The 26,536-nt window shown below is 53.4% G+C and overlaps 2 protein-coding genes across 2 annotated transcripts; both read left to right on the forward strand.

Annotated features, from left to right (window-relative positions):
• Positions 1-1,173: 1,173 nt before the first annotated feature.
• Positions 1,174-4,953, forward strand: LOC130018970 (paired immunoglobulin-like type 2 receptor beta). Its single transcript, XM_056109621.1, has 4 exons — positions 1,174-1,225; positions 1,455-1,841; positions 3,268-3,417; positions 4,946-4,953. The coding sequence occupies exons 1-4, from the start codon at positions 1,174-1,176 to the stop codon at positions 4,951-4,953; spliced, it is 597 nt and encodes a 198-aa protein (XP_055965596.1).
• A 1,731-nt stretch (positions 4,954-6,684) lies between these two features.
• Positions 6,685-12,693, forward strand: LOC130018971 (paired immunoglobulin-like type 2 receptor beta-2). The gene is made up of 4 exons (XM_056109622.1): positions 6,685-6,736; positions 6,966-7,352; positions 7,420-7,482; positions 12,647-12,693. The coding sequence occupies exons 1-4, from the start codon at positions 6,685-6,687 to the stop codon at positions 12,691-12,693; spliced, it is 549 nt and encodes a 182-aa protein (XP_055965597.1).
• The last annotated feature ends 13,843 nt before the right edge of the window (positions 12,694-26,536 follow it).

The raw sequence follows: 26,536 nt of genomic DNA on the forward strand, positions 1-26,536 counted from the left end.
GAGACCACTCTCCGCACACATGTATAGTTTATTTCAACCTAAATAAAATGTGAATTTTGTTTAAAAAATAAATAAAAGTGGGGATAGGGTTGTAGTTGGTGTGGGGAGGGAAAATGCAAGCACAAAAAAAAAAAATTCCTTTCCTGGTCTTTTGCTTCTGCTGGAGCTTCTGGGGTCTGTTGCTGTAGATAGGTGAGGTCTTATCAGGCCTTACTTCCGGTTTTTCCTATTTTCTGCAAGGTCTGCTTTTGCCATTGCCTTGGAGGGGATCTTCCCTATCCTGCCTACATCACCTTGGTTCTGAGAGACCCATCAGGAGGCAGCAAGGCTTGAGGCACCTGACAGCATTTACTTGGTGCTGTCAGCTAGGGACCTGCTTTGGGGACATTCTGCATTGCCCTGTGGAGTGGGCAGTGGTGACTGGTGGGTCAGTGCCCTCCCCAGGCAGTAGGGCTGGGAGGAGACTTTGCAACTGCGTCCCCAGCAAGTGGGATGGGAGGGAAGCCAATGTCACCCTCAGGCAGGCCTGGATGCTCCGTGAGCTCTCCAGCTCTCCCCAACTCTCTCAAGCAACTTTCACAGCCCAGGGCTCTGGCCAAGGCTATCCCAGGGGAGATAAGACACGCTCCAACCACGATGGGATGGGACAGAGCTAAAAGAGCTGACAGACAACGATCTCTGTGAAGACACTGAACTTCCTTTCTCAGGCCTGTGAGGGAGGAAAAGAACTTGGCAGTGCAAGGGGGAACCTGAGAGATGACGTTGGGGTTGGGGACAGGGAGAAGGGAAGTCGCTTTGTTTGCTGCCACCCAGAAGCCAAGAGCACTTCCTCTGTGAATTTTTTGGCCACCCACCCCTTGGCCTAGTTCATCAGCCGTGGACCACCTCAGCCTGTGACGGTGGGCACAGCCCCCAGAGAAGGTACTGAGGGTGGCCAGTTGCCAGCCCCCATCTCTCAGCCCCTCGCTCTGAGGGAGCCCAAACCCGGTCAGGACACCTGGTCAGGACCTGTCCCACACCTAAGGCTGGAGGGGCCCCCTCACTGGCCATGGGAGGCCCTTGTGAAATACAGTAACAGAGCAGCCTCAGTCACAGGAAGTGCTGGTCACACTCAGGACCCCCCGGCAACACCCAGAGCAGCTCCGCTGCTGCCCATCCTAAGCAGAGCATGGTATGGGCCTGGCCCTGTTGCTGCTCCTGCCCTTGCTGGCCTCCTTGCTGGACGGTGAGTGACTGGACAGGGGAACCCCATGGGGTGCAGCTGGCACTGGGAGACGTACCTCTGGGGGGGCGGGACAGAAGCAAAGGGTTACCCTGGTGCTGGATCACTCCCTCTTCCCCTGTCCCCCAAGCCTGGACAGAGGACACTGCTCAGAGGGACGGTCCTGCCCTGCCCAGGGACATGGGGCCGGAGATGTGGCGCTCATGCTTCTGTGTCTCTCCTCCCCAACCAGCTGCCCCAGAAGACTGTGGCAATGGAAACTTTGGGATGGACCAGCCAGAGCATCTGACAGCCTCCAAGGGTGGCGCTGTCTGCATCCCCTGCTCCTTCCACCACAGCTGGGAGTTAGCTGAGATTCTTGAGGTGAATATAGACTGGAGGCGGAAGCAGTTCCGTGGAGATTTCATCTACGACATGACTCTGAATTGGACCCATGAGGAGTTCAAGGGCCGTGTCTGCCTGGACTGGACACAGGGTCAGACCCGGGGCGCCCTCCTCATCTGGAACCTGCTGAGGGGGGACGCGACCATGTACTTCTGCCAAGTGACGTTGCAAACAAAGATTTACGGGCCAAGGAGGTTTCAGTTGTTCCGGGGGACCAACCTCAGCATCACTCCAGGTGAGTCAGCTGTTCGGTCCAGCCCCTTTGTCCTAAAGCCTCCTTCTTTTCGCATTCTCCATTTCAGTTACATTTCTGAAGAATTTGGACATCAATAAACAAAATTTGGGGAGCTGGAGACAGTGGGTAGGATGCTTGCCTTGCAAGTGGCTGACCCAGGTTCAATCCCTACTACCTCATATGACCTCTGATGTCACCAAGACTGATCCCTTAGCGCAGAGCAAAAGGAAGCCCCAAATTTTATAAGGCAGTTTAGAGTTCAAAAGGTTTTCTCTTATTGAGGTGCCTCCCATCAGTCTCAGGGGCCTCAAGGACCACTCCTGGACACTGTTGGTCAGCAAGGGCAGCTTTCAATCAAGGACCCAGAACTTAAGGCTGTTTGAGCTCTGGGGTGTCGGGGGTCACCCAGGCCGCACTTGGGGTTCTGCAGAGCTGAACCTCCTGTGGTACTCAGGAGGTCACATGTTGCCAAGGGTCAAACTGGGTTTTCCACATGCCAGACTCGAGCATGGAGCCCTTTGCTGTTCTCTCTGCCATGGTCAAGGAAGAAAACTGTGGGGCTGTGTCAGGTCGTGCTCAGGGCATGATTCTTGATGCTGGGGACTGGACCGGGTCAGCTGTGCATAAGAAGTGCCTAATCTGCTGGTCTCTCTTTCTAGCCCTTAGCTGCTCTTTGATGCTGACTTTACTGTTTTTGTTTTAGTTTGTGATTTTTGCTTTTTGGGTCACAACCAGACAAGCATAGGGGTTTCTCCTGGTTCTGCACTCGGGAATTACACCTGGTGGTTCTCAGGGGACCATGTGAGATGCTGGGAATAAAACTCGGGTTGGCTGCATGCAAGGCAAAGGTCCTACCCGCTGTGCTATTGCTCCAGCCCCTGACTTTACTTTTTAAAATTCTTTTATGGGACCTGGAGTAATGGTACTGCGTGGGGTGGGCGCTTGCCTTGCCTATGACAGACGCGGTTTCAATCCCCGGCATCCCGCTGGTCCCCCAAGCACTAACGTGAGTGATTCCTGAGTGCAGATTTGGAGCAACCCCTGAGTATTGCTGGGTGTGACACCCCCTAAAAAAAGCTTATAGATAGATATTTTAAGGATGGGGCAGGAGCAATATTGTTGTGGGAAGGGCGCTACCTTACACCTGGTGAACCCAGGTTTGATCACTGGCATCCTATACAGTACCCAGAACACTGCCAGGTGCAATTTCGTAGTGCAAAGCCAGGAAACCTCCCCCCCCCCAAAAAAAAAACCCAAAAACAAATAAAAAGAAAAAAAAACAAAAGAAAAAATATTTTATGGAAATTCCACTGCACTATAGCATTGTGTCATGTAATATAGTGTCTTGAAAGTTGTATTGGAATATTGGCATCAGAGTCTTCTGGGCCTCCTGAAGAGAATTTGCTGATGTCCTGTGTCTCCTCAGCCCAACCTGATGCTGGCCTAGATATGACCAACAGCACACAGAGCTCTCCCCTGACACTGGACACCATGGTTGTAATCATGGTGATCGTCACACTATTGAAAATGACAATTTTGGGGCTGATCTCCTACCTCGTGTGGAAGAGAAGTCAAGGTAGGTGATGCCAGGCCCTGCCCCTGCCCCGACCTTCTACCAGGTGACTCCAGTTCCTGTGCCAGGAAGACAGTCAGAGGCAGGGCTGGGCCGGTGGTTCCCTGTGAGGCCGTCAGCCAGGCATAATCCCAGAACCACAAGGTCCGTTGAACCCTGAGCACCAAGGGGACACACACACACACATACACACACAAAGATGCACACAGAAATACACAGACATACACACAGAAACACAGAGATACACAGACAAATACACACAGAGAGACACACAGAGATAGACACACACACACACACACACGACAGACACACACACACAGTCTGGAGATGGATGTGAGAGAGGCCACATGCCTTGTGATGTGGTTTGGGGGAAGATCCTTCAGTTCCCCGGGGGGGGGGCAGCATCGCAGCCCTGGCAATGTGGGGGTTTCAGAGGCTGCTGAGAAGCTTCTGGGTTCTGTTACCCCCATACGGGTGAAGGCTTCCTGCACGGGTGGGCGTCCTCTGAGATGGGCCCCCAAGGCTGTGGGGGAAGGGGAGCCCCAGGAGGCTATGGGGAGGGGAGCCCTGATATTCTAGGGAAGAAGGAGGCCGAGGGGGAGGGGAGTCGGAACCACAGTGGCCTCCTAGGAAGGGCTCTGAGAGGTTCCTCATGGGAAGGTGTGGGCACAAGGCAGGGGCTAGGCAGGATCCAGCCGTGGGTGTCCAGGCAGAGAGAGCAGTGGGCAGGTCACTCCTCAGGTCTGGTCAGGGCAGGAGAGCCACAACTCCAGACAAAGGTAGGGGGCCCCCTCTCACCCCTGCCCCCAAGAGAGGGGGAGAAAGATACAGGGGTTCAGGCTGCAGAGCGGGGCTCCCGATGGGCTGCGAGGACAAGAGCAGGTTGGGGGTGGGGGGAGCCTCGGGCCCTCCCCGTGGGCTCATGGCGCTGCTTTGCAGCTAGTCTTGGGGGGGTCTCTGGTAGGTCAGAGTAGAGACATGGGTTTGGGAGGGGGACAGCGGCCACCAAGACACATTGTCTGTGGACAGAGGAGAGGACAGCCGCCCTGTCTGACCCTTTCTCTCTTGCTCCCCGGACTGACGTCTCCCCCACCCTTCATTGCTTTCTCTAGCTCCAGAAGCAGCCCCTCCCTGCCTGTCCCAGACCCTCCCAACAGGAGCCCTGAACTGAGGGACTCCCCAACCCCACCGTCACCGGCATGGGAGGACCCAGCCAGGGCTCCAGTGGCTTTTCTGCCCCTCCAGCGCCTCACAGGAAACGCAGCACAGTCCACTGGGGCCCTGCAGCCCCGCCTGAGTTGATGGAGCCTCAGCCCTGGCAACTTCCTCCAAGATTTGTACAAGGCCAGGGAACAAGTGTCCTTCCCAGGCTGGCCCCAGGCCACCCAAATCAGCAGCCCCCGCCGTCTCCTGTGGTCTGGGCTGTACTCCCCGAGGCCAGGATGGAAGAAGTGGGGGTTCTCCGGAGCTCTTCCAAGCCACACAACCCGTGAGCCGTCAGCTCAGGCCTCAGCGACCTGGCCCTCTGCAGGATCCTGAGATGGAGCCAGGGAATCTGCTGGATACAGCTGCCTGGACCACTGCCTGGTGCCCAGTACCCCACTGGAAGGCCAAGTGCGCGTCTCCAGAGAACATAGCAAGAGGACACTGTGGGAATGAGCAGCTCAAAAGAGAAAGGGCCCTAACCAGCTGGCCCTGCACCCAGGCCACCCTGCCCACTTCTCCTTCCAACCCCCACGTACCAAGGCCTGGGCATAGGCTACAGGAAACACTTCGGGCTTCCCTTGGTCTCTGGTCCATCCTATTCCAGACAGTCTGACCCAGAGACAAAGAAGGGGAGACACAGGGATGGGTTCAGACCCCAAAGATGCGCGAACATCAGGCACCCCCTTCCTCATACACGTGTCCTGGCGCTGCCTCTCCCGCACTCCCTGCCTTCCTCTTCATCCTAAGAAATGTTCTGACACTCTGTCTGGGATGCAGAACACAGTCGTTTGTGCTATTGCTCCAGCCTATACGATATATAATAGTAATATATATATATATATATATATATTTTATGAGGCAGCTACTGAGAGTATCTCGCCTGCACAGCAAAGCCTGGCAAGCTACCCCACACCTAAGTATTTGATATGTCAAACACAGTAACAAGTGTCACAACGGAGATGATACTGGGCCCACTGGAGCAAATCGATGAACAACAGGAGGACAGTAACAATGATTTTATGAGGCAAGAAGTGTGTAGGGCTACTCAAAGTAATCTACGGACCGAACATGATTGCCACCCAATGTCTCTTCTGCAGACCACAGCACCCAAAAGGAGAGACAGAACAAAAGGGAGTGCCCTGACACAGAGGCAGGGTGGGATGGGGGATGGGGGGGTGGGAGGGATACTGGGATTGGTGGGGGTGGAGAATGGGCACTGGTTGTGGGATGGGTACTCGATCATTGCATAACTGAAACCCAAGCACAACAACTTGTAAGTCTACAACTGTACCTCATGGTGTTTCACTAATAAAAAAAAAAAAAAAGAAGTGTGTAGGGCTAACAGACAAGGGGCTCTGTGAAGACACTGCACCTGCTTTCTCAGACCTGCGAGAGAGGAAAAGAAGAATTTAGCAGTGCAAGGGGGAACTTGAGAGGTCACGCTGGGGTTGGGGACAGGGAGAAGGGAAGTCACTATGTTAGCTGCCACTGCAGAAGCCGAGAGCACTTCTTCTGTGAAGTCATGGCCGCCCGCCCCTTGGCCTAGTCCTTCACCTCAGCCTGGGCATGTGTGGGCACAGCCCCCAGAGTGTGCGCTGAGGGTGGCCAGGTGCCAGCCCCCATCTCTCATATCCCTCTCTCTGAGGCGGGGCTGAGAGAGGCCCAAGGTCAAGATGTCCCTCCTGGGAGCTTCGACAGGCCCTGCAGCCACTCCATCCCCGGGTAGGAATAGCCAGGGAGGAGCAGAGACAAGGGCAGAGCCAGAAATGCACACCGGCGAGCTCCCTCAAGGTGTCCGGGGCAGCTAAGCAGGGGTGCAGGGGAGAGGGGAGAAAGTTGAGCACACGGCTTAGGACCCGACCCCACACCTAAGACAGTGGGGACCCTGCACTGGCCAAGAGAGGCCCTTGTGCAATACAGACAGAGCAGCCTTGGTCACAGGAAGCGCTGGTCACGCTGGGGTTCCCTGCGCTGCCTCCGCCTGCTCCTCCCTCCACTGTGCTCGTAAGCCCTCAGCTGCCCACAGAGAAGCATCGCTGCCGCAAGCCCTGAGCAGAGCACGACATGGGCCCGGCCCTGCTGCTGCTGCTGCCCCTGCTGGCCTCCATGCTGGACGGTGAGTGACCAGACAGGGGAACCCTATGGGGTGGCGCTGGCACCTGGGGGACGCACCTCACGGGGTCCAGGGTAGGGCCCCCATGGCCAGGAGCAAAGAGCTCCCCTGGTACTGGGTTATCCCTATCCATTAAGCTTGGACAGAGGACACTGCTCAGATGGACGGTCCTGCACTGCCCAGGGACATGGGGCATGGGGTTCAAACTTCTGTGTCTCTCCTCCCCAATTAGCTACCCCTGAAAACTGTGGCAATCAAAACTTTGGGGTCGACCAGCAAAAGCACCTGTCAGCCCCCGAGGGCGGCTCTGTCCGCATCCCCTGCTCCTTCCACCACAGCTGGGAGTTAGCCAAGAATTCTGAGGTGAAGATAGCCTGGAGGTGGAAGAACTTCCATGGAGATTTCATCTACAACCAGACTCCGAGTTGGACCCTTGAGGAGTTCAAGAACCGTCTCCGCCTGGACTGGACACAGGGCCAGAACCAGGGCACCCTCCTCATCCGGAACCTGCGGAGCAAGGACGCGACCACGTACTTCTGCCGAGTGTGGCTGAACACAAAGAGATGCGGGCCACGGGAGTTTCAGTCCATTCAGGGGACCGAACTCAGCGTCACCCCAGGTGAGTCAGCTGCTCGGACCAGCCCCTTTGTCCTAAAGCCTCCTCCTTTTCACACTCTCCATTTCAGTTACTTTTCTGAAGAACTTGGTCATCAATAAACCAAATTTTGTGGGCCGGAGACAGTGCATAGGTCAGTGGATAGGACGCTTGCCTTGCATGTGGCTTGTCGTGCCTTGCCGTGCCTTGCATCCCGGGTTCAATCCCTACTACCGCATATGGTCTCTGGCGTCAACAAGAGGGATTCCTGAGCACAGAGCAGAAGGAAGTCCTGAATACCGCCAGGTATGCTCACCCAAATACAATTTCTTAATTCATGGAATTAAAGTGATATTCAAACTCATTTTTAAAATAAATATAGGAAAATAGAGTAATTTTCAGTTGACTTTCACCGTGCAAAGTCCTCACAGCAAAGAAATCTTGTCAGCCAGTGTCACTCCTAAGTTGGTGTTTACTTATGGATTCTTAACCTGCAGAGGGTTTGCTCTGCAGACCAACCTCACTGCATAATTGTATAGGGACAATTTGTCTACTTTCTGATTTCTAAGCCCCAAATTCTTGTTTTTCTACTTCTAAAAATTTTTATAAAGCTGTTCACAGTAATTGTTTACATTCAGTATTTCAACACCAATCCCACCACCATTACTTTGACCCTTCCCACCAACCCCCAACCTGCCCCTTTGGCAGATGCTAAGCAGATTATTGAGCTTGCTAGCTCTGGGCGTGACTCCCACACACCTAACTTTTGTCCGTTTAATTTCTCCAGAAACTTGGTCCCAAAGTGTTAGGGTCTGGCCAGAGGCTCAGTGGCAATTTGGGGGTATCAGGAAGCCTGAAGGCATCTCAGCTGCTGATGCACTCGCCCCATGGGTACAAGCTGACTTGCTGTGTGCACCGTACCCCCTAAGTCCCAAATTCTATAAAGCAGCATAGAGTTAAAAATATTTTTTGTTATTTGGGGGCCTCCCAAGTCTTTCTCAGGGTCCCCAGGGGCCACTCCTGGCCACTGTCAGTAAGCCAGGCCAGTCTTTGAATCAAGGGACCAGGACACAAGGTTGTTTGAACCCCGTGTGTCAGGGGTCACCAGGGCCGCACTTGGGGTTCTCCAGAGTTGAACCTGCTGTACTCAGGAGGCCATGTGGTACCAAAGATCAAACTGGGTTTTCCACATGCCAGACACAAGCATGGAGCCCTTTGTTGTCTCTCTGCCATGGTCAAGGAAGAAAACTGTGCAGCTGTGCCAGGCGGTGCTCAGAATCCCGGCCCAGCTCTGTGCTCAGGGACAGACGCTGAGCTGGGGTCTGCACCGTTGCCATGGCTAAACTGCATCCAGGCCAGTGCCCGAGCCCTGTCCTCCCTCTCTCTCTCTCTCTCTCTCTCTCTCTCTCTCTCTCTCTCTCACCAGCTCTCCGGCGGGGGAGGGGGTGGAATTTTGAGCAGAGCTCACAAGGGAAAACTTCTGTGAGCTGAGTGAAGGAGAGCTGTACCCTATAACGGGAAGCAGTCACACGGAATTAAAGGAGATAAGCACTAACGGTAGTGGGGGGACCCAGGAGGAAACCGGGTGACCCTGCAGACTACCTCCAAGGCCCAGGACGGTGCTGGGCGACGTGGGATCGGGGTTGGAGGGAGGATGGAAGGGGTGGGAGGGGTCTGAAAATCAGAGTGGCGCCGAAAATTGTGTAAAGGGCAAGGAAGTGAGACCCCTTCTCCCCAACAAAGCAACCTGGAGTTTTGCTTTTGTGAGAACCAGAAAGTTTCAGGAGGCTTCCCAGCACAGCAAAGTTGGGGCTCAGCCCCCCAAAACTGGGGATCTGCTGAGTGGATGGGGCCCTACATGCTGGGCAGCCAGACTGAGGTCCTCCTACCCTGCTCAGAATTTCCCCCCGTAGTCAGATGGTCCCTCAGGAACCCAAGACCCCCACAGCCACACACACTTCCCCGTCTGCTGGCTTCAAGGACACAGACCCAGCACTGAGCCGGGCCCTCTCCAGTTGTGCCAGGGCAGCCCTGGACTCCCCCCTGGGCCTCAGGCATCAAAGCCTCCTCAGAGCACATGGTCCCCAGGGAGCACTGCCTGTCCCCAAGCCAACCAGGTTCCTGAATATGGGTTTGGGGTTTTTTTTTTTGTTGTTTTTGTGTCACACCTGATAAAACTCACAGGCTACTCCTGGTTCCGTGCTTAGGGATCACTCCTGGTGGTGCTCAAGGGACCATATGGGATGCCAGGGATCGAACCCAGGTGGGCTGAGTGCAAAGCAAACACCCTCCTGTTGCACTATCACCAAGAGTCCAGCTCCAGTTTCTTGAATCTCGGCGGTGGCCACATGCCAGCAGGGCTCTGAGGATCACTCTGGCCCAAGGTCTCTGAATCCCAGCACTGGCCTCCCTGGAGCCCTCACTGGGGCCGGCCCTTGGGGGGAAGGAGAGAGAGTTCAAATGCTGATAGAAACTTCGGTGCGTTCACAAAACTATATCCACTGACACCTGGTGGACCAGCCCGGCCGCTGCTCCTGCACACATATCCGGGTAATCAGCTGCCTTGTGGGCAGTGTTGCTTTGGCAGCTGTAAGGGACTATCAGCTTCCCGCCCTCCCGCAACTTCAGCCAGGAATCAGAATGGCCTCGTGTCCCAGGTTTCTCTGTGTCCTAGAGTCTTTCCTTAGGTTTTGCTCTTTTTTTTTTAAAAATTTATTTCTTGAATCACAGTGAGAGCAGTTACAAAGATTTCAGGTTTAAGTCCTGGTCACACAATCATAAAACACCTGTCCCTTCACCAGTACACATTTTCCACCACCAAAAATCCTAGAGTACCCCCCATCCCACACCCTCCCCCTACCTGTGTGGCAGATGATTTCTACACTACTCTCTCTCTACTTTGATTACATTCAGTATTTCATCACCAGACCCACCATTATTATTTGGTATTTTACCCCAATACTCAGATCTGCTGAAAAAGCAGCATTAGACAATTTGTTTTCTATTGTTGATTATGAATAGCATATGATGTTGCCTGCAAAACAAACACCCTACCCGCTGTCTCCTATTATGTTACTTTATATTCCACAAAAAGGTGCAGTCATTCTGTTTCTGCCCCTCTGTGACTCATTTCACTTAGTATTATATTCTCTATGTTGATTCACTTATATGCAAATTTCATGGTTTCATCTTTTCTACCAGCTGCATAGTATTCCATTGTGTAGACATACCAAAGTTTCTTTTTATTTTTATTTTTTGAGTCACACCCGGCAATGCACAGGGGGTCCTCCTGACTCTGCACTCAGGAATTACTCCTGGCGGTGCTCAGGGGACCATATGGGATGCTGGGAATCAAACACGGGTCGGCCACATGCAAGGCAAAACGCCCTACCTGCTGTGCTATTGCTCCAGCCCCTACCAAAGTTTCTTTAACCAGTCATCTATTCTCGGGCACTCGGGTTTTTCCAGATTCTGGCTATTGTATATATGCTGTAATAAACATACACATGCAGATGTCATTTCTACTGTGCTTTTTTGCATCTCTGGGATATTCCCCAAAGCATCCATAGAAGATTTTAACTAAGCACACACTCACTCCTGACAGCACAGATTCTGGTGTGGTGTCTGTCTGTCCATCTGTCTGATCTGTTCTCTTATCTTTCAGAACCTGTTATTTCTGTTGCTTCCCTGTTTGGGGTCCGTTTTCCTCGTGGTTTTCTGACTTCCTTCCAGGCAGGCTCTCCTCAGACTAGGAGACTGTTTCCATAGCAACTGACTATTTCATTCACCTGGAGCAAATTCTTCCCCTAGATGAGAATGAAGTGGGGAGGCCTGGGGGGAGATAGGTCAGTGGGAATGCGTTATATGTGGGACGTCTGGTATTGAGCTTCCAAAATCAGGACCAACTCAGCATTACCAATGACCCAATATGACAACGGGGAGGAAAAAAAATATTGCTGAGGAAAGGGAGCAGTGATGCCCTACGGAAATAAATTTTGTATATCTAACACTGCTCTGTCCCTTTCCCTGGCCACCCACTTTATAAAGGATGCCCCTCCCCACCCCTTGGCCCAAACCTCCACCTCCTCCCTGAGGCCCTCTGTGAGCAGGGTCGCAGTCATGAGCTGGTCAGGAGTCTCGTTTCTGGGGAAGGGAGGATGGTGCCCCCATGATTCACTCTCTCTTTCTGAACAGAAATGTCCCCTCACAGTCACTCTGGGGATGTAGCTGGGCCAGTGGCGTGAAACGTGCCCCTTGATTCTGAGAGACACATTAGGAGACCTGAGCACCTGACAGCATTTACTCGGGGCTGTCAGCCAAGGGCTGCTTTGGGGACATTTTGCACTGCCAGAGGGAGTTGGCAGTGGTGACCCTGATGTGTCTGGGCCCTCCCTAGGCAGCCTGGCTGGGAGGAGATGTTTAAGCCTTGTCCCCTGGTGAACGGGCAGGAGGGAAGCCGGTGTCACCCTCAGGGCAGACCTGGTCACTCCAGGTTCTTTACCTGCCCTTGCCCAGCTTTTCAGCTCTCCCCAACTCTCTCAAGCAACTTTCACAGCCCAGAAAGTTCCGGTCTCTGGCCACTACTTTCCCAGGGGAGATAAGACTCGCTCCAACCACGACCGGATGGGGCCGAGCTAAAAGGGCTGACAGACAATGGTCTCTGTGAAGATACTGCACCTCCTTTCCCAGGCCTGTGAGGGAGAAAAAGAAGAACTTGGTGGTGCAAGGGGGAACATGAGAGGTGATGCTCGGGTTGGGGACAGGGAGAAGAGAAGTCGCTTTGTTTGCTGCCACCCCAGAAGCCGAGAGCACCTCCTCTATGAAATCCTGGCCGCCCACCTCTTGGTCTAGTTCTTCAGCCTTGGACCGCCTCAGCCTGCGCACGATGGGCACAGCCCCCAGAGTGGGCGCTGAGGGGGCCAGGTGCCAGCCCCCATCTCTCAGCCCCTCGCTCTGAGGCAGAGGCTGAGAGAGGCCCAGGGCCACCGGGTCTCTCCTGACAGCCTCCTCTGGCCCCGCGGTCGCCCTGTCTCAGGCAGGAGGTGATCAGGAAGAAGCAGAGACAAGGGACGTGCCAGAGACACACACCAGCCCTCGGGCTGTCCAGGGACAGCTAAGCAGGGGTGCAGGAGAGTGGGGAGAGAGCCCAGCACCTGGGTCAGGACCCTGCCCCACACATAAGGCAGGTGGGGCCTCCTCACTGGCCACGGGGAGGCCCTGTGCAATACAGGAACAGAGTAGCCTTGGTCACAGGAAGTGCTGGTCACGCTCCAGCTCCCTGCGCTGTCCCCACCTGCTCCTTCCTCCACTGTGTTTAGGAGCCCCCGACAGCCCCCCAGAGCAGCCCCACTGCTGCCCACCATGAGCACAGCATGGCATGGGTCGGGCCCCGCTGCTGCTGCTGGCCCTGCTGGCCTCCCTACTGGGCAGTGAGTGGCCTGGACAGGGCAACCCAGGGCTGTGTCTGGCACCTGGGGGACGTGCCTCTGAGGGTGTAGGGCAGAAGCAAAGGGCTGCCCTGGTGCTGGGTCACCCCCTCTTCCCTTGTCCCCTAAGTCTGGACAGAGGACACTGCTCAGATGGACGGTCCTGCCCTGCCCAGGGACATGGGTCCAGAGACATGGGGCTCACACTTCTGTGTCTCTTCTCCCCAACCAGCTGCCCCTGAAAACTGCAACACTGGCCATGGGGTCAACCAGCAAGAGCACCTGGAAGCCCTCGAGGGCGGCTCCATCCGCATCCCCTGCTCCTTCCACCACAACTGGGAGTTAGCTGAGAATCCTGAGGTAAAGATAGGCTGGAGGTGGAAGCACTTACATGGAGATTTCATCTACAACCAGACTCTGAATTGGGACCATAAGGAGTTCAAGGACCGTCTCCGCCTGGACTGGACCCAGGGCCAGACCCAGGGTGCCCTCCTCATCTGGAACCTGCGGAGGCGGGACACGACCACGTACTTCTGCCAAGTGACGCTGAACACAAAGAGATGCGGGAAACGGGTGATTCAGTCCATCCGGGGAACCAAACTCAGCGTCACCCCAGGTGAGTCGGCTGCTCGGACAACAGCTGCACACACCTCCCCCCCCCCGCCCTGGAATCCTGCAAGGACCCTGGAATCCTGTCCCCAGGTCCCCTCTTCCTTCCTTTCTAACTCCTCTAAGCTCCCAGGACCCCTGTGGGCTCTGCCACATTATCTTTTTCTATTGTTGATTATGAATGTCGACCTAGGCTGACACAACGAAGGAAGACAAAAATGATCGTGTGTACTTTCAATGCACGTACGCTAGCATCAGATGCATCCATCGAGGACCTGATGGTACAAGCGCGAATGATCAAGTACGACATCATTGGTCTGACCAAGCCAAGAAGGTACGAATCTCACCATGCCGTTTTCGACACTGGAGAAGAATTGTTCCTCGGAACATGCGATAAAAGAGGTGTTGGAGGCGTCGGTGTCCTTGTCAACACAAACTTGGCCAAGAACATTGATTCATTAGAATGCCTAACAACCCGAATCGGACGTTTACATTTAAATAGATGTGGCTCACTGCCTGCAGTTTCTATCTTCGTTGTCTACGCACCAACATCTCATTATGATGAAAGAGAAATCGAGAAGTTCTACATGGAGCTAGAGAAGTTCTATAAAGAAGACCACACCTTCTACAAGATCATTGTGGGTGATTTTAATGCCAAGATAGGACCGAGAAGATCAGCTGACGAACTTCACATCAGGACCCATGGCCTAGAATGGAACGAACAGGGTGAGAGACTGTCTGAGTTCATCATGTCGACCAAGACCATTCATGGTAACTCACAGTTCCAGAAGGCAGAATCTAAACGATGGACATGGGAATCTCCCGGTGGACGATTCCACAACGAAATAGACCACATCATATTCAATCGATGGTTTTGCCTGACCGATGTCGCTGTTGTCCCAAAATTTTGAATGGGATCGGACCACTGTCTCCTTCGTGCAAAATTCTACTTCACAGAGCGGGGAGAAAGGGCTGCAAAGTTCAAAAAGAGAACTCCCAGAATGACCACCAACTGGGAACTCTTTGGTACTATTGCGACAACATGGGAAGATGCCATTGTTGACAACATTGACGAGGAATACGATCGACTGGTTCAGCACCTCCATGAATGTGCGAGGAACGCCAAGAGAGAGATAGCCACAAAAAATCGCCTATCTTCGAAAACTGTTGAGCTAATTCATCAGCGTGGTTTGGCGCATGCCTCAGGCAACCGCAAGCTAACGTCCGAGCTCACAAAGCAGTGCAGAGATGCGATCAAGGAAGACCTCAAAGAGAGAAGAGCAGAAGTACTGGTAGATGCGGCAGAAGCCGGGAAAAGTATTCGTAACGCCCGCCTGTCCTTCGCCAACTACACGACCAAGATGACTGCCCTCCGACGTCCTGATGGATCCATCACATTCTCCAGAACGGTAATGGAGAAGATTATCCATGACTTCTACTCAAATCTCTTCGACAGCCATGTCCACTTGCCGACATACCAAATTCCACAGGATGGATATGTCGTTCCCAATGTTCTCCCTTCCGAAATCCGACACGCCATTTCTTCGGTAAAGAAACAAACAGCACCTGGCCCAGACAAGGTCAGAGCTGAACACCTGAAAAACCTGCCGTCAGTACTCATCAATACACTGGCTCGGCTCTTCACTCGCTACCTGTCTGAATGCAAGGTTCCGTCCCAATGGAAAACCAGCAGGACCGTACTACTCTTCAAGAAGGGAGACATCCATGACATTGGCAACTATCGCCCGATCTGCCTATTGTCTGTCATCTACAAGTTGTTCACTCGAGTCATCCTAAATAGGATTGGCAGAACACTAGATGAAGGACAACCATGCGAGCAAGCCGGGTTCCGCAAAGGATTCAGCACCATCGATCATATCCACACGATAACCAAGCTCATTGAGGTTTCTCGGGAGTTCAAGATGCCGCTCTGTTTAACGTTCATTGATTTAAAGAAGGCCTTTGATTCTGTTGAGACGGAAGCGGTCATTGAAGCCCTAGCCAATCAGGGCATTCAAGCCCAATACATCAGGATCCTCCGTGAGCTGTATTGCGGATCACTACCAGGATCTCACCATTCTACAAAGAAGTGATCGTTGATGTCAAGAGAGGGGTGCGGCAGGGTGATACCATTTCACCGAAAGTCTTCAGTGCCACCCTTGAGAACATCATGCGACGACTGGAATGGGAAGGAATGGGAGTGAAGATAGATGGTTGGCAACTACACCACCTCCGCTTTGCTGATGACATTGTTTTAATAACACCAAACATCAGCCAAGCGGCACAAATGCTGGCCGACTTTGACCGTGAGTGTGGAAAGGTAGGACTACAGCTGAATCTTACGAAGACAATGTTCATGAGAAACAGCCTTGTTCCTGACACCCCATTCGCTCTCAACGGAATGACCATCTCCGAATGCAACAGCTATGTGTACCTAGGTCGAGAGGTCAACATGACAAATGACCTGGCACCCGAGCTGCGCAGGAGGAAGAGAGCGGCTTGGAACGCCTTCAAGAACGTCGAAGAAATAGCTAAGAGGACGAAGAACCTCCGGCTCCGGGCACATCTCTTTGATTCCACTGTTCTTCCTGCATTAACATATGCCTCAGAGACCTGGGCCCTACGCAAACAGGATGAGAACGCTATTCAGGTCTCCCAAAGAATAGAAAGAGCTATGCTTGGAATATCACGTTTCACTCAAATGAGAGAAAGAATCCGGAGTTCTGACATCCATCGACAATCAAGAATCAGGGACGCTGTCTCATTTGCCAAGGTGTCGAAAATCAGATGGGCTGGTCACGTAATGAGATTTAAAGAAGACCGCTGGACTAGAGCTGTTACCGACTGGATTCCACGGGATGTCAAAAGACCGTGTGGCCGCCCACCTACCAGATGGTCAGACTTCTTCGTCAAGATCATGAACAATCGGTTTGAAGCCCTTCATGTTCCCGGAGCGAACAGATGCCATTGGGCTACACTAGCAAGCAACAGGGACAAATGGAGATGTTACTGGCGCGCGCTCGAGCAAATCAACGACTAACGGGAAGTTAAGTGATTAAGTGATTAAGTGATTATGAATAGCATATGATGTCACCTGCAAGACAAACACCCTACCCGCTGTCTCCTATTATGTTACTTTATATTCCACAAAAAGGTGCTTTATCTTCCCCACAACTGGGCTCCTTTTGGCCTGCCCCTCACATCCCACATCCTGCCCCCCACATCCTCTGGAGCCTCTGGGGTCTCCGGGACCTTTCTCTGTCTCCAATCCAAGGCGGAGCCCCAGAAGTTGACTTTCTCAGATGTGGCCAGTGTCTCCTTCGTCAAGTGGCTATGCGAGGACCTCTGGTAGCCCCCAGGGCTGTCCCTCCTTTTCGCTGCACTCAGTCAGAAGACCCCTGACAATGGCCAACACCCCCATTACCATGTGCCCCACCAGGCTCAGAGTGCCCCAACAGTGCCTAAATGGCACCTCCTGCGGTGACCGCAGCCCAGTGGCTGCGGCTCTCACCCTGACGGACCCACCATGCCCTCGGACCTGTTGGTCACCTCCAAGGGGTGTGTTGTGGCATAGACACCAATCCCACCACCATTGCACCTTCCCCCCACCATTATTTTGACTCTTCGCACCACCCCCCAGCCTGCCCCTTAGGCACATGCTAAGTAGATTATTGAGCTTGTCTAACTGAGCCGGGATTGGTTTGTGGGTATCTATCCAATACACTTAACTTTTGGGCTTTTCATTTCTTAAGAAATTTGGTCCCAAGTTGTTGCGGTCTGGCCAGAGGCACAACGGAAATTTTGGGGTTTCAAGACTCCTGAAGGCACCTCAGTTGCTGATACACTCACTCTGCGGGTATAGGCTGGCCTGCTGGATGGCACCGTACCCCCAATCCCCAAATTCTATAAACAGTGTAGAGCTCAAAAGATTTTTGTTATTGAGGGGATAGCTCAGTCATTCTCAGGGGCCCCAGGGGCCACTCCTGGTCACTGTCAGTCAGCCAGGCAAGCCTTTCAATCAAGGGCCCAGGACACAAGGCTGTTGAGCCCTGTGTGTCTGGAGTGAGCCAGGTCACATTTGGGGTTCAGCAGAGCTGAACCTGCTGTACTCAGGAGGTCACTTTTTGCCAAGAGTCAAACTGGGTTTTCCAAGGACAGACACGAGCATGGAGCCTTTTGTGGTCTCTGCCACGGTCAAGGAAGAAAACTGTGTGGCTGTGCCAGGCAGTGCTCAGAAGCCCAGCCCAGCTCTGGGCTCAGGGACAGACGCTGAGCTGGTGTCTGCACCGCGCCACAGCTAAATTGCATCCAGGCAGGTGCCCAAGTCCTGTGCTCTCTCTCCAGCTCTCTGGGTGGGGAAACTTCTGTGAGCCGAGTGAACGAGAACTGTACTCTGTAACGGGAAGTACTCACACGGAATTAGAGGAGCTAAGCCCTAATGGTAGTAGGGGGACCCAGGAGGAAAGCAGGTGACCCTGCAAAACATTTCCAAGGCTTTTGGCTTGTTTCAGAAAATCATGTCACCCACAGAATATTTTAACTAAGCACACACTCACTCCTGACAGCACAGATTTCTGCTGGTGTGGTGTCTGTCTGTCCGTCTGTCTGATCTGTTCTCTTGTCTTTCAGTCCCTGTTCTTTTTGTTGCTTCCCTCTTTGGGGTCATTGAGGAAACATAGTTTTCTGACTTTCTTCCAGGCAGGCTCTCCTCAGATTAGGAGGCTATTTCTAGAGAAACTGACTTTTTCATTCACCTAGAGCAAATTCTTCCCGTAGATGAGAATGAATTGGACCAGAGGGGTGGTGGGGGGAGATAGGCCAGTCGGGATGTGATACACATGGGACGCCTGGGTTTGTTCGAGCTTCTAAAATCAGGACCGCGTCAGCATTACCAATATGAACCAGATATGGGGGAGAGAAAGGAAATATTGCTCAGGGAGGACAGCAGCGGTGCCCTCGGAAAAGAAATTTGGTTTCCTCAGGAAAGAAAGAGCCCGGCAAGCTACCGAGAGTATCTCGCCCGCATGGCAGAGCCTGGCAAGCTCCCCGTGACGTATTCGATATGCCAGACACAGTAACAACAAAGTCTCCAATGGAGACGTTACTGGGCCCGCTCGAGCAAATCGACGATCAACGGGAGGGCCTCCGGAAATAAATTCTGTTTATTTAACACTGCTCTGGCCCTTCTCTGGGCCACTGATCTTATACAAGCTGTCCCTCCCCCCTCAACCTTGACCAAACACCAGCCCTCGACCTCCTCCCTGAAGCCCTCTGTGTGCAGGGCCCCAACCATACATTTGTCAGGTCTCTCATTTTTAGAGAAGGAGGATGGCACCCCGTGAGTCACTCTCTCTTTCTGAACAGAAATGTCCCCTCACGGTTATTCTGGGGGATGTAGCTGGGCCGGGGCAGACCATGGCATGAAACAAGCCCCCTGATTCCAAGAGACCCATCAGGAGGCTGCGCGGCCTCAGGCATCTGACAGCATTTACTCAGGGCTGTCAGCCAAGGGCTTGCTTTGGGGACATCCTGCACTGCCCTGTGGAGTGGGCAGTGGTGACCCTAGTGAGTCTGGGCCTCCCCAGGCGGCCTGGCTAGGAAGAAGACGTGTAAGCCTTGAACCCCGGGTCAGCGGGCGGGAGGGAAGCCGGTGTCACCCTCAGGGCACTCCTGGACACTCCTGGTTCCTCACCGGCCCTTGCCCAGCTCTCCCCAATCCTCTCAAGCAACTTTCAAAGCCCAGAAAGTTCTGGGCTCTGGCCATGGCTTTCCCAGGGGAGATAAGACACACTCCAACCACGACAGGACGGGGCAGAGAAAAGGGCTGACAGACAACGATCTCTGTGAAGACACTGAACTTCCTTTCTCAGGCCTGCAAGGGAGGAAAAGAACTTGGCAGTGCAAGGGGGAACCTGAGAGGTGTCACTGGGGTTGGGGACAGGGAGAAGGGAAGTGACTTTGTTTGCTGCCACCCAGAAGCCAAGAGTACTTCCTCTGTGAATTTTTTGGCCACCCACCCCTTGGCCTAGTTCATCAGCCGTGGACCACCTCAGCCTGTGACGGTGGGCACAGCCCCCAGAGAAGGTGCAGAGGGTGGCCAGGTGCCAGCCCCCATCTCTCAGCCCCTTGCTCTGAGGGAGCCCAAACCCAGTCAGGACCTGCCCCGCACTTAAGGCAGCTGGGATCCCCCTCACTGGCCATGGGAGGCCCTTGTGCAATATAGGAAGAGAGCAGCCTCGGTCATAGGAAGTGCTGGTCACAGTAGGGCTCCCTGTGCTTTCCCTCCCTGCTCCTCCCTCCGCTGTGCTCAGGAGCCCCCTGCAGCCCCCCAGAGCAGCCCTGCTGCTGCCCGCCCTGAGCAGAGCACGGCATGGGCCCGGACCCACTGATGCTGCTGCCCCTTTAGCCTCTCTGCTGGACGGTGAGTGACTGGACAGGGGAACTCCTCAGGGTGGGGCTGGCACCTGGGGGACATGCCTCTGGGGAGCAGAGCAGGGTCTCTATGGCCAGGAGCAAAGGGCTGGCCTGGTGCTGGGTCATCCCTGTCCATTAAGCTTAGACAGAGGACATTGCTCAGAGGGACGGTCCTGCCCTGCCCAGGGACATGGAGCCAGAGACGTGGGACTCTTACTTCTGTGTCTCTCCTCCCCAACCAGCTGCCCCTGGAGACTGCAACACTGGCCATGGGGTCAACCAGCCAGAGCACCTGGAAGCCCTCGAGGGCAGCTCCGTCCGCATCCCCTGCTCCTTCCACCACGGCTGGGAGTTAGCCGAGAATCCTGAGGTGAAGATAGGCTGGAGGTGGAAGCACTTACATGGAGATTTCATCTACAACCAGACTCTGAATTGGACCCATAAGGAGTTCAAGGACCGTCTCCGCCTGGACTGGACACAAGGCCAGACCCAGGGTGCCCTCCTCATCTGGGACCTGCGGAGGGGGGACGCGACCACGTACTTCTGCCAAGTGACTCTGAACACAAAGAGATGTGGGCCACAGGTGCTTGAGTCCATCCAGGGAACCAAACTAAGCGTCACCCCTGGTGAGTCAGCTGCTCGGGCCAGCCCCTTTGTCCTAAAGCCTCCTCCTTTTCGCATTCTCCATTTCAGTTACATTTCTGAAGAATTTGGTCATCAATATTAAATTTTGCAGGCTGGAGACAGTGGGTGGGACAGTGGGTAGGATGCTTGCCTTGCATGTGGCTAAGTCGGGTTCAATCCCTATTACCTCAGATGGTCTCTTACCTCACCAAAAGGGATCCCTGAGTACAGAGCAGAAGGAAGCCCTGAATGCCTCCAGCTATGCTCACCCAAATGCAATTTTTAATTCATGAAATTCATGTGATATTCATACCCATTTCTTTTATAAATAAATATAGGAAAATAGAGTAATTTTGAGTTGACTTTCACCATGCAAAGTCATCACAGCAATGAAATCTTGCCAGCCAGTGTCACTCCTAAGTTTGTTTTTCCATATCAATCTTATCCTGCAGAGGGTTTGCTTTGCAGACCAACCCATTGCATAATTGTACAGAGACAGTTGTCTACTTTCTTATTTCTAAGCCCCAAATTCTTGTTTTTCTACTTTTTTAATCTTTCATCAATCTATTCACAATATTATTGCATTCATTATTTCAACACCAATTCCACACCATTGCTCCTTCCCCCTCACCCTTACTTTGACCCATCCTACCAACCCCCTCAGCCTGACCCTCAAGCAGATGCTAAATAGATTATTGAACTTGTGTAGCTGAGCCAGAGAGGGCTGGAGTGATAGTACAGCAGTTAGGGCATTTGCCTTGCATGAGGCCGACCCAGGTTTGATTCCCAGCATCCCCTATGGTCCCCTGAGCACTGTCAGGAGTAGTTCCTGAGTGCATGAGCCAGGAGTAATCCCTGTGCATCGCTGGGTGTGACCCAAAAAAGAAAAAAAAAAAGCTGGGCCAGAGCTGGTTTGTGGGCGTGACTCCCACCTACCTAACTTTTGGCCATTTAATTTTCCAGAAACTTGGTTCCAAATAGTTGGGTCCTGCCAAAGGCACATTAGCAATTCTGGGGTTTCAGATGCCTGAAGTCACCTCAGTTGCCTATGCACTTGGCCCGGGAATCTAGGCTGACTTTCTGGGTGGCACCAAACCTCCTAAGTCCCAAATTCTATAAAGCAGTTAGAGTTCAAAAGATTTTCTTTTATTGAGGGGTTTCCCAAGTCATTCTCAAGGGCCTCAAGGGCCACTCCTGGCACTGTTGGTCAGCTAGGCCAGCCTTTCAATCAAGGGCCCAGGAATTAAGGCTGTTTGAGTCCTGGGGTGCCGGGGTTCACCTAGGCCAGACTTGGGGTTCTGCAGAGCTGAACCTCCTTTGGTACTCTGGAGGTCACATGGCGCCAAGGGCCAAACTGGGTTTTCCCACATACCAGATTCAACTAAGGAGTCCTCTATTGTCTCTCTTCCATGGTCAAGGAAGAAAACTCTGGGGCTGTGCCAGGCGGTGCTCAGGGCACGATTCTTGATGCTGGGGACAGGACCGGGTCAGCTGCGCACAAGAAGTGCCTAACGTGCTGATCTCTCTTTCCAGCCCTTTTTTTTTTTTTTATTAGTGAAAAACCATGAGGTACAGTTATAGGCTTACAAATTTTGTGCTTGGGTTTCAGTTATACAATGATCAAGTCCCCATACCTCCACCAGTGCCCGTCATCCATCCCCATGGGTCCCAGCATCCCCCCCCCTCATCCCCCCCCCCCCCGTCCCATCCTGCCTCTGTGGCAGGGTATTCCCCCTTGTTCTCTCTCTCTTCTTTTGGGTACTGTGTTTTGCAAGAGAGGCTTTGAGTGGCAATCATGTTTGGTCTATCGACTACTTTTAGCATGCTTCTCCCACCCTGGGAGGGCCCTCACAACACCCTTCATTTGGTACTCTCTTCTCTATCTGAGCTTCCTTTTCACCTAGAGCCTGTGGCTGGCCTTCCATTCATGGAGCAAAATTCCTGGTACTAATCTCAGCCATTCCTGTGTGTCACTCTCACTTTTTGTTGCTTTATGTTCCCCAGATGAATGCGATCTTTCTGTGTCTATCCCGCTCTTTCTGACTCATTTCGCTTAACATGATACTTTCCATGTAGTACCACTTGTATGTAAATTTCATAACTTCATCTTTTCTAACAGCTACATAGTACTCCATTGTGTAAATGTACCAAAGTTTCTTTAACCAGTCATCTGTTCTTGGGCACTCAGGTTTTTTCCAGATTCTGGCTATTGTAAAGAGTGCTGCAATGAACAAACAATTGCAGATGTCACTTTGACTATACCTTTTTGCCTCTCTGGGATATATTCCCAGGAGTGCTATAGCTGGGTCAAATGGCAGATCAAATTCTAATTTTTTGAGAGTCGTCCATACTGTTTTCCAAAAGGGTTGGACCAGCCGGCATTCCCACCAGCAGTGAAGGAGGGTCCCTTTCTCGCCACATCCGCGCCAGCACCGGTTGCTTTTGTTCTTGTGGATGTGGGTCTTTCCAGCCCTTATCTGCTCTATGATAATGCTGACTTTATTTTTGAAAATGGTTTTATGGGGGCCAGAGCAATGGTGTAGTGGGGTGGGCATTTGCCTTGCATGTGACTGACCGGGTTTCAATCCCTGGTATCCCAGATGGTCCCTGGAGCACTACCATGAATGAGTCTGTGTGCAGAGCCAGAGTCACCACTGAGCATTACTGGTGTAACACCCTTCCAAAAAAAAAATATATATATATATAGTTATGTTATGGATGGGCTGGAGTGATAGCACAGCAGTAGGGCGTTTGCCTTGAGCGCAGTCAGCCTGGCCGAGCCAGGTTTGATTCTTCTGCCCCTCTCAGAGAGCCTGGCAAACTACTGAGAGTATTCAATATGCCAAACACAGTAACAAGAATTCTCATAATGGAGATGTTACTGGGCCCGCTCGAGAAAATCGATGAACAATGGGAGGACAGTGTGTGTGTGTGATGTTATGGATGGGATGGGAGTGATAGCACAGTGGGGAGGACACTTGTCTTAGATGTGGCCAACCCAGGTTCGATCACCAGCATCCCACACAGTACCCTGAACACTGCCAGGAGCAATTCCTTGTGCAAAACCAGGAATAAACCCTGTGCGTCAACAGGTATGGCTCAAAAAACCAAACAAAACCAAAAAAAAAAAGAGAAAAAAAAAAGAAAAGAGAAAATGTTTTATGAAAATTCCACTGAACTACAGTATGGTTTCATGTCATGTAGTATCTTGAAAGTTGTATTGGAATATGGGCATCAGAGTCCTCTGGGCCTCCTGAGGAGAATCCGCTGATGTCCTGTGTCTCCTCAGCCCAACCTGAAACTGGCCTGGATGTGACCAACAGCACAGAGAACTCAGGGCCCCGGAGGCTGGATGCTGTGGTCATAGTCACGGTGACCATTGCCCTTCTCAAAATGACAATTTTGGGGCTGATCTCCTACCTCGTGTGGAAGAGAAGCCAAGGTAGGTGGTGCAGGGCCCCTCCCCCTCCCCAGCCTCCTACTGGGTGACACCAGCTCCTGTGCCAGGAAGAGAGTCAGAGGAGGGGCTGGCAGGTGGGTCCCTGTGAAACCATCAGCCAGGTGTGATCCTAGAACCATGGGGTCCACTGATTTCTGAGCACCATGAGGACACTCACTCACACACGCGCACACACACACACACACACACACACATGACCACACACACACACACACACACACACATACATGCGCACAGAGATACACACACATGCGCGCACACACAGACACACCAAGATACACAGACACACAGAGATGCACACAGAGATACAGATATACACACAAATGCACAGACACACAAACATATATATACACACAGAGAGATGAGAGATATATATACACACATACATAGAAACACAGAGATACACAGACACACATATGCACAGAGACTCACAGAGATACACAGACACACATATGCACAGAGACTCACAGAGATACACAGACACACACGCAGATACACATGCAAACACACACACACACATATACAGCCTAGAGATGGGTGCTGAGGAGGCCGCGTGCCCCGCGGTGTGGTTTGGGGGAAGCCCCTTCAGTTCCCCAGTTGGGCAGTGTGGGGGCTGCAGAGGCTGCTGAAGTGCTGCTGGGTTCTGTTGCCCCCACAGAGGTGCAGGCTTCCTGCATGGGTGGGTGTCCACTGAGATGGGTCCCAAGGCTGTGGGGGAGGGGGCCCCAGGAGGCAGTGGGGGGAGGGGAGTGGGAACCACATCGGCCTCCTGGAAAGGGACCTGAGAGGTTCCTCTTGGAAAGCATGGGCACAAGGCAGGGGCTGAGCCTGTTGTGGGTGTCCAGGCAGAGAGATCAGCCAGCAGGCAGCTCCGCAGGTCCTGGTCAGGGCAGGAGAGCAACAGCACAGAGACAAAGGTGGGGGGCCGCTCTCAACCCTGTCCCCACGGGGGGGAGGAGGCAGGTACAGGGGTGCAGGGTGTAGAGAGGGGCTCCTGATGGGCTGCTGGGGACAAGAGCAGAGCGGGTGGTGTGGGAAGCCTCGGGCCCTCCCTGTGGGCTCATAGTGCTACTTTGCAGCTAGTCTTGGGGAGTCTCTGGTGAGTCAGAGTAGAGACATGGGTTTGGGCGGGGGACAGCGGCCACCAGGACACATTGCCTGTGGCAAGAGGAAGGGACAGTCACCCTGCCTGACCCATTCTCCTCTGGTCCCCAGGCTGACACCTCCCCCACCCTCCCCTGCTCTCTCCAGCTCCAGCAGCAGCCCCTCCCTGTCTGTCCCAGAGCCCCCCAACAGGTGTCCTGAACTGAGGGCCTTCCCAAACACGCCATCCCCAGCATGGGAGGACCCAGCCTGGTCTCCAGTGTCTTTTCTGCACCCCTGGGGCCTCGCAGGAAATGCCGCACAGTCCACTGGGGCCCTGCAGCCCCGCCTGAGCTGCTGGAGTCGCAGCCCGGGCACCTTCCTCTCAGACTCGTACCAGGACAGGGAATAAGTGTCCTTCCCAGGCTGCCCCCAGGCCACCCTCATTAGCACCACCCCACCCCCCCGTGGTCCCCTGTGGTCTGGACTGTGCTCCCTGAGGCCGGGATGGAAGAACTGGGGTTCCTCCAGAACTCCTGCCAAGCCACACAGCCAATGAGCCATCAGTTCAGACCTCCGTACCCTTTGCCCTATGCAGGATCCTGAGATGGACCCAGGGACTCTGCTGGACACAGCTGCCCTGACCACTGCCTGGTGCCCAGCACCCCACGGAAAGCCAAGTGCGCGTCTCCAGAGAACATAGCAAGAGGACACGGTGGGAATGAGCAGCTCAAAAGAGAAAGGCAGAGACCCGTGCCCAGCACCCTGGCCACCCTGCACAGTTTTCCTTCCAGCCTACACGTACCAAGGCTGTCTCCCGGAACCTGGGCAGAGGCTATACGAAACACTCCAGGCTCCCCTTGGTCTCTGGTCCATCCTATTCCTCCTGGTGTGACCCAGAGACAAAGAAGGGGAGACACAGGGATGGGTTTGGACCCCCAAAATGCGCGAGCATTAGGCACCCGCTTCCTCATACATGCGTCCTGGCGCTGCCTCTCCTGCACTCCCTGCCTTCCTCTTCATCCTAAGAAATGTTCTCACACTCTCTCTGGGGTGCTGAACTTGGTCATTTGGGAGGGCTGGTGGGGACCAAGGACTGCCTGAAAATGCCTCTGGGGTTTATCGCGCCCGAGGATTCCTCTTTCCCTTGAACGAGAGACCAGTCAGGCCCTGGAAGGCTGCTTCAGGGTGTCAGAGCCCCTGGAGGAGGAGGGGGAGGAGCAAAAGAGGAAGAGGAGGAGGAGGAAGAGGAAGAGGAGCAACAGGAGGAGCTCACTGACCAGAAGAGAACCATCACAGAGTCCAGTGCGGACAACCTCAAGTCAGACCCTCTGCCCTGCCCACAACCTTAAACTCCTAACTTACATTCTCAGCCAGCCCGATAAGCCCCAGTCCCAACTTGATGGTTAAGATTGGGGAGGGAGGAGGTGGGGATGGGGTCACACGAGAACACATCAAAGTTGGCTCTTCCTGATGAAACCATTCTCAACTCAGCCCTGAGTAACTGGTCTGAGTGGCGGGTACCCAAACGTGGGTTCTGTGAATCTGTGTCATCAGCCTGTTCACAGGCCAAAGGCCTGTGTCTCAGAAGT

Source organism: Sorex fumeus, unplaced genomic scaffold (genome assembly GCF_029834395.1).
Source record: "Sorex fumeus unplaced genomic scaffold, SorFum_2.1 ptg000345l, whole genome shotgun sequence".
Lineage (NCBI taxonomy): Eukaryota > Metazoa > Chordata > Mammalia > Eulipotyphla > Soricidae > Sorex > Sorex fumeus.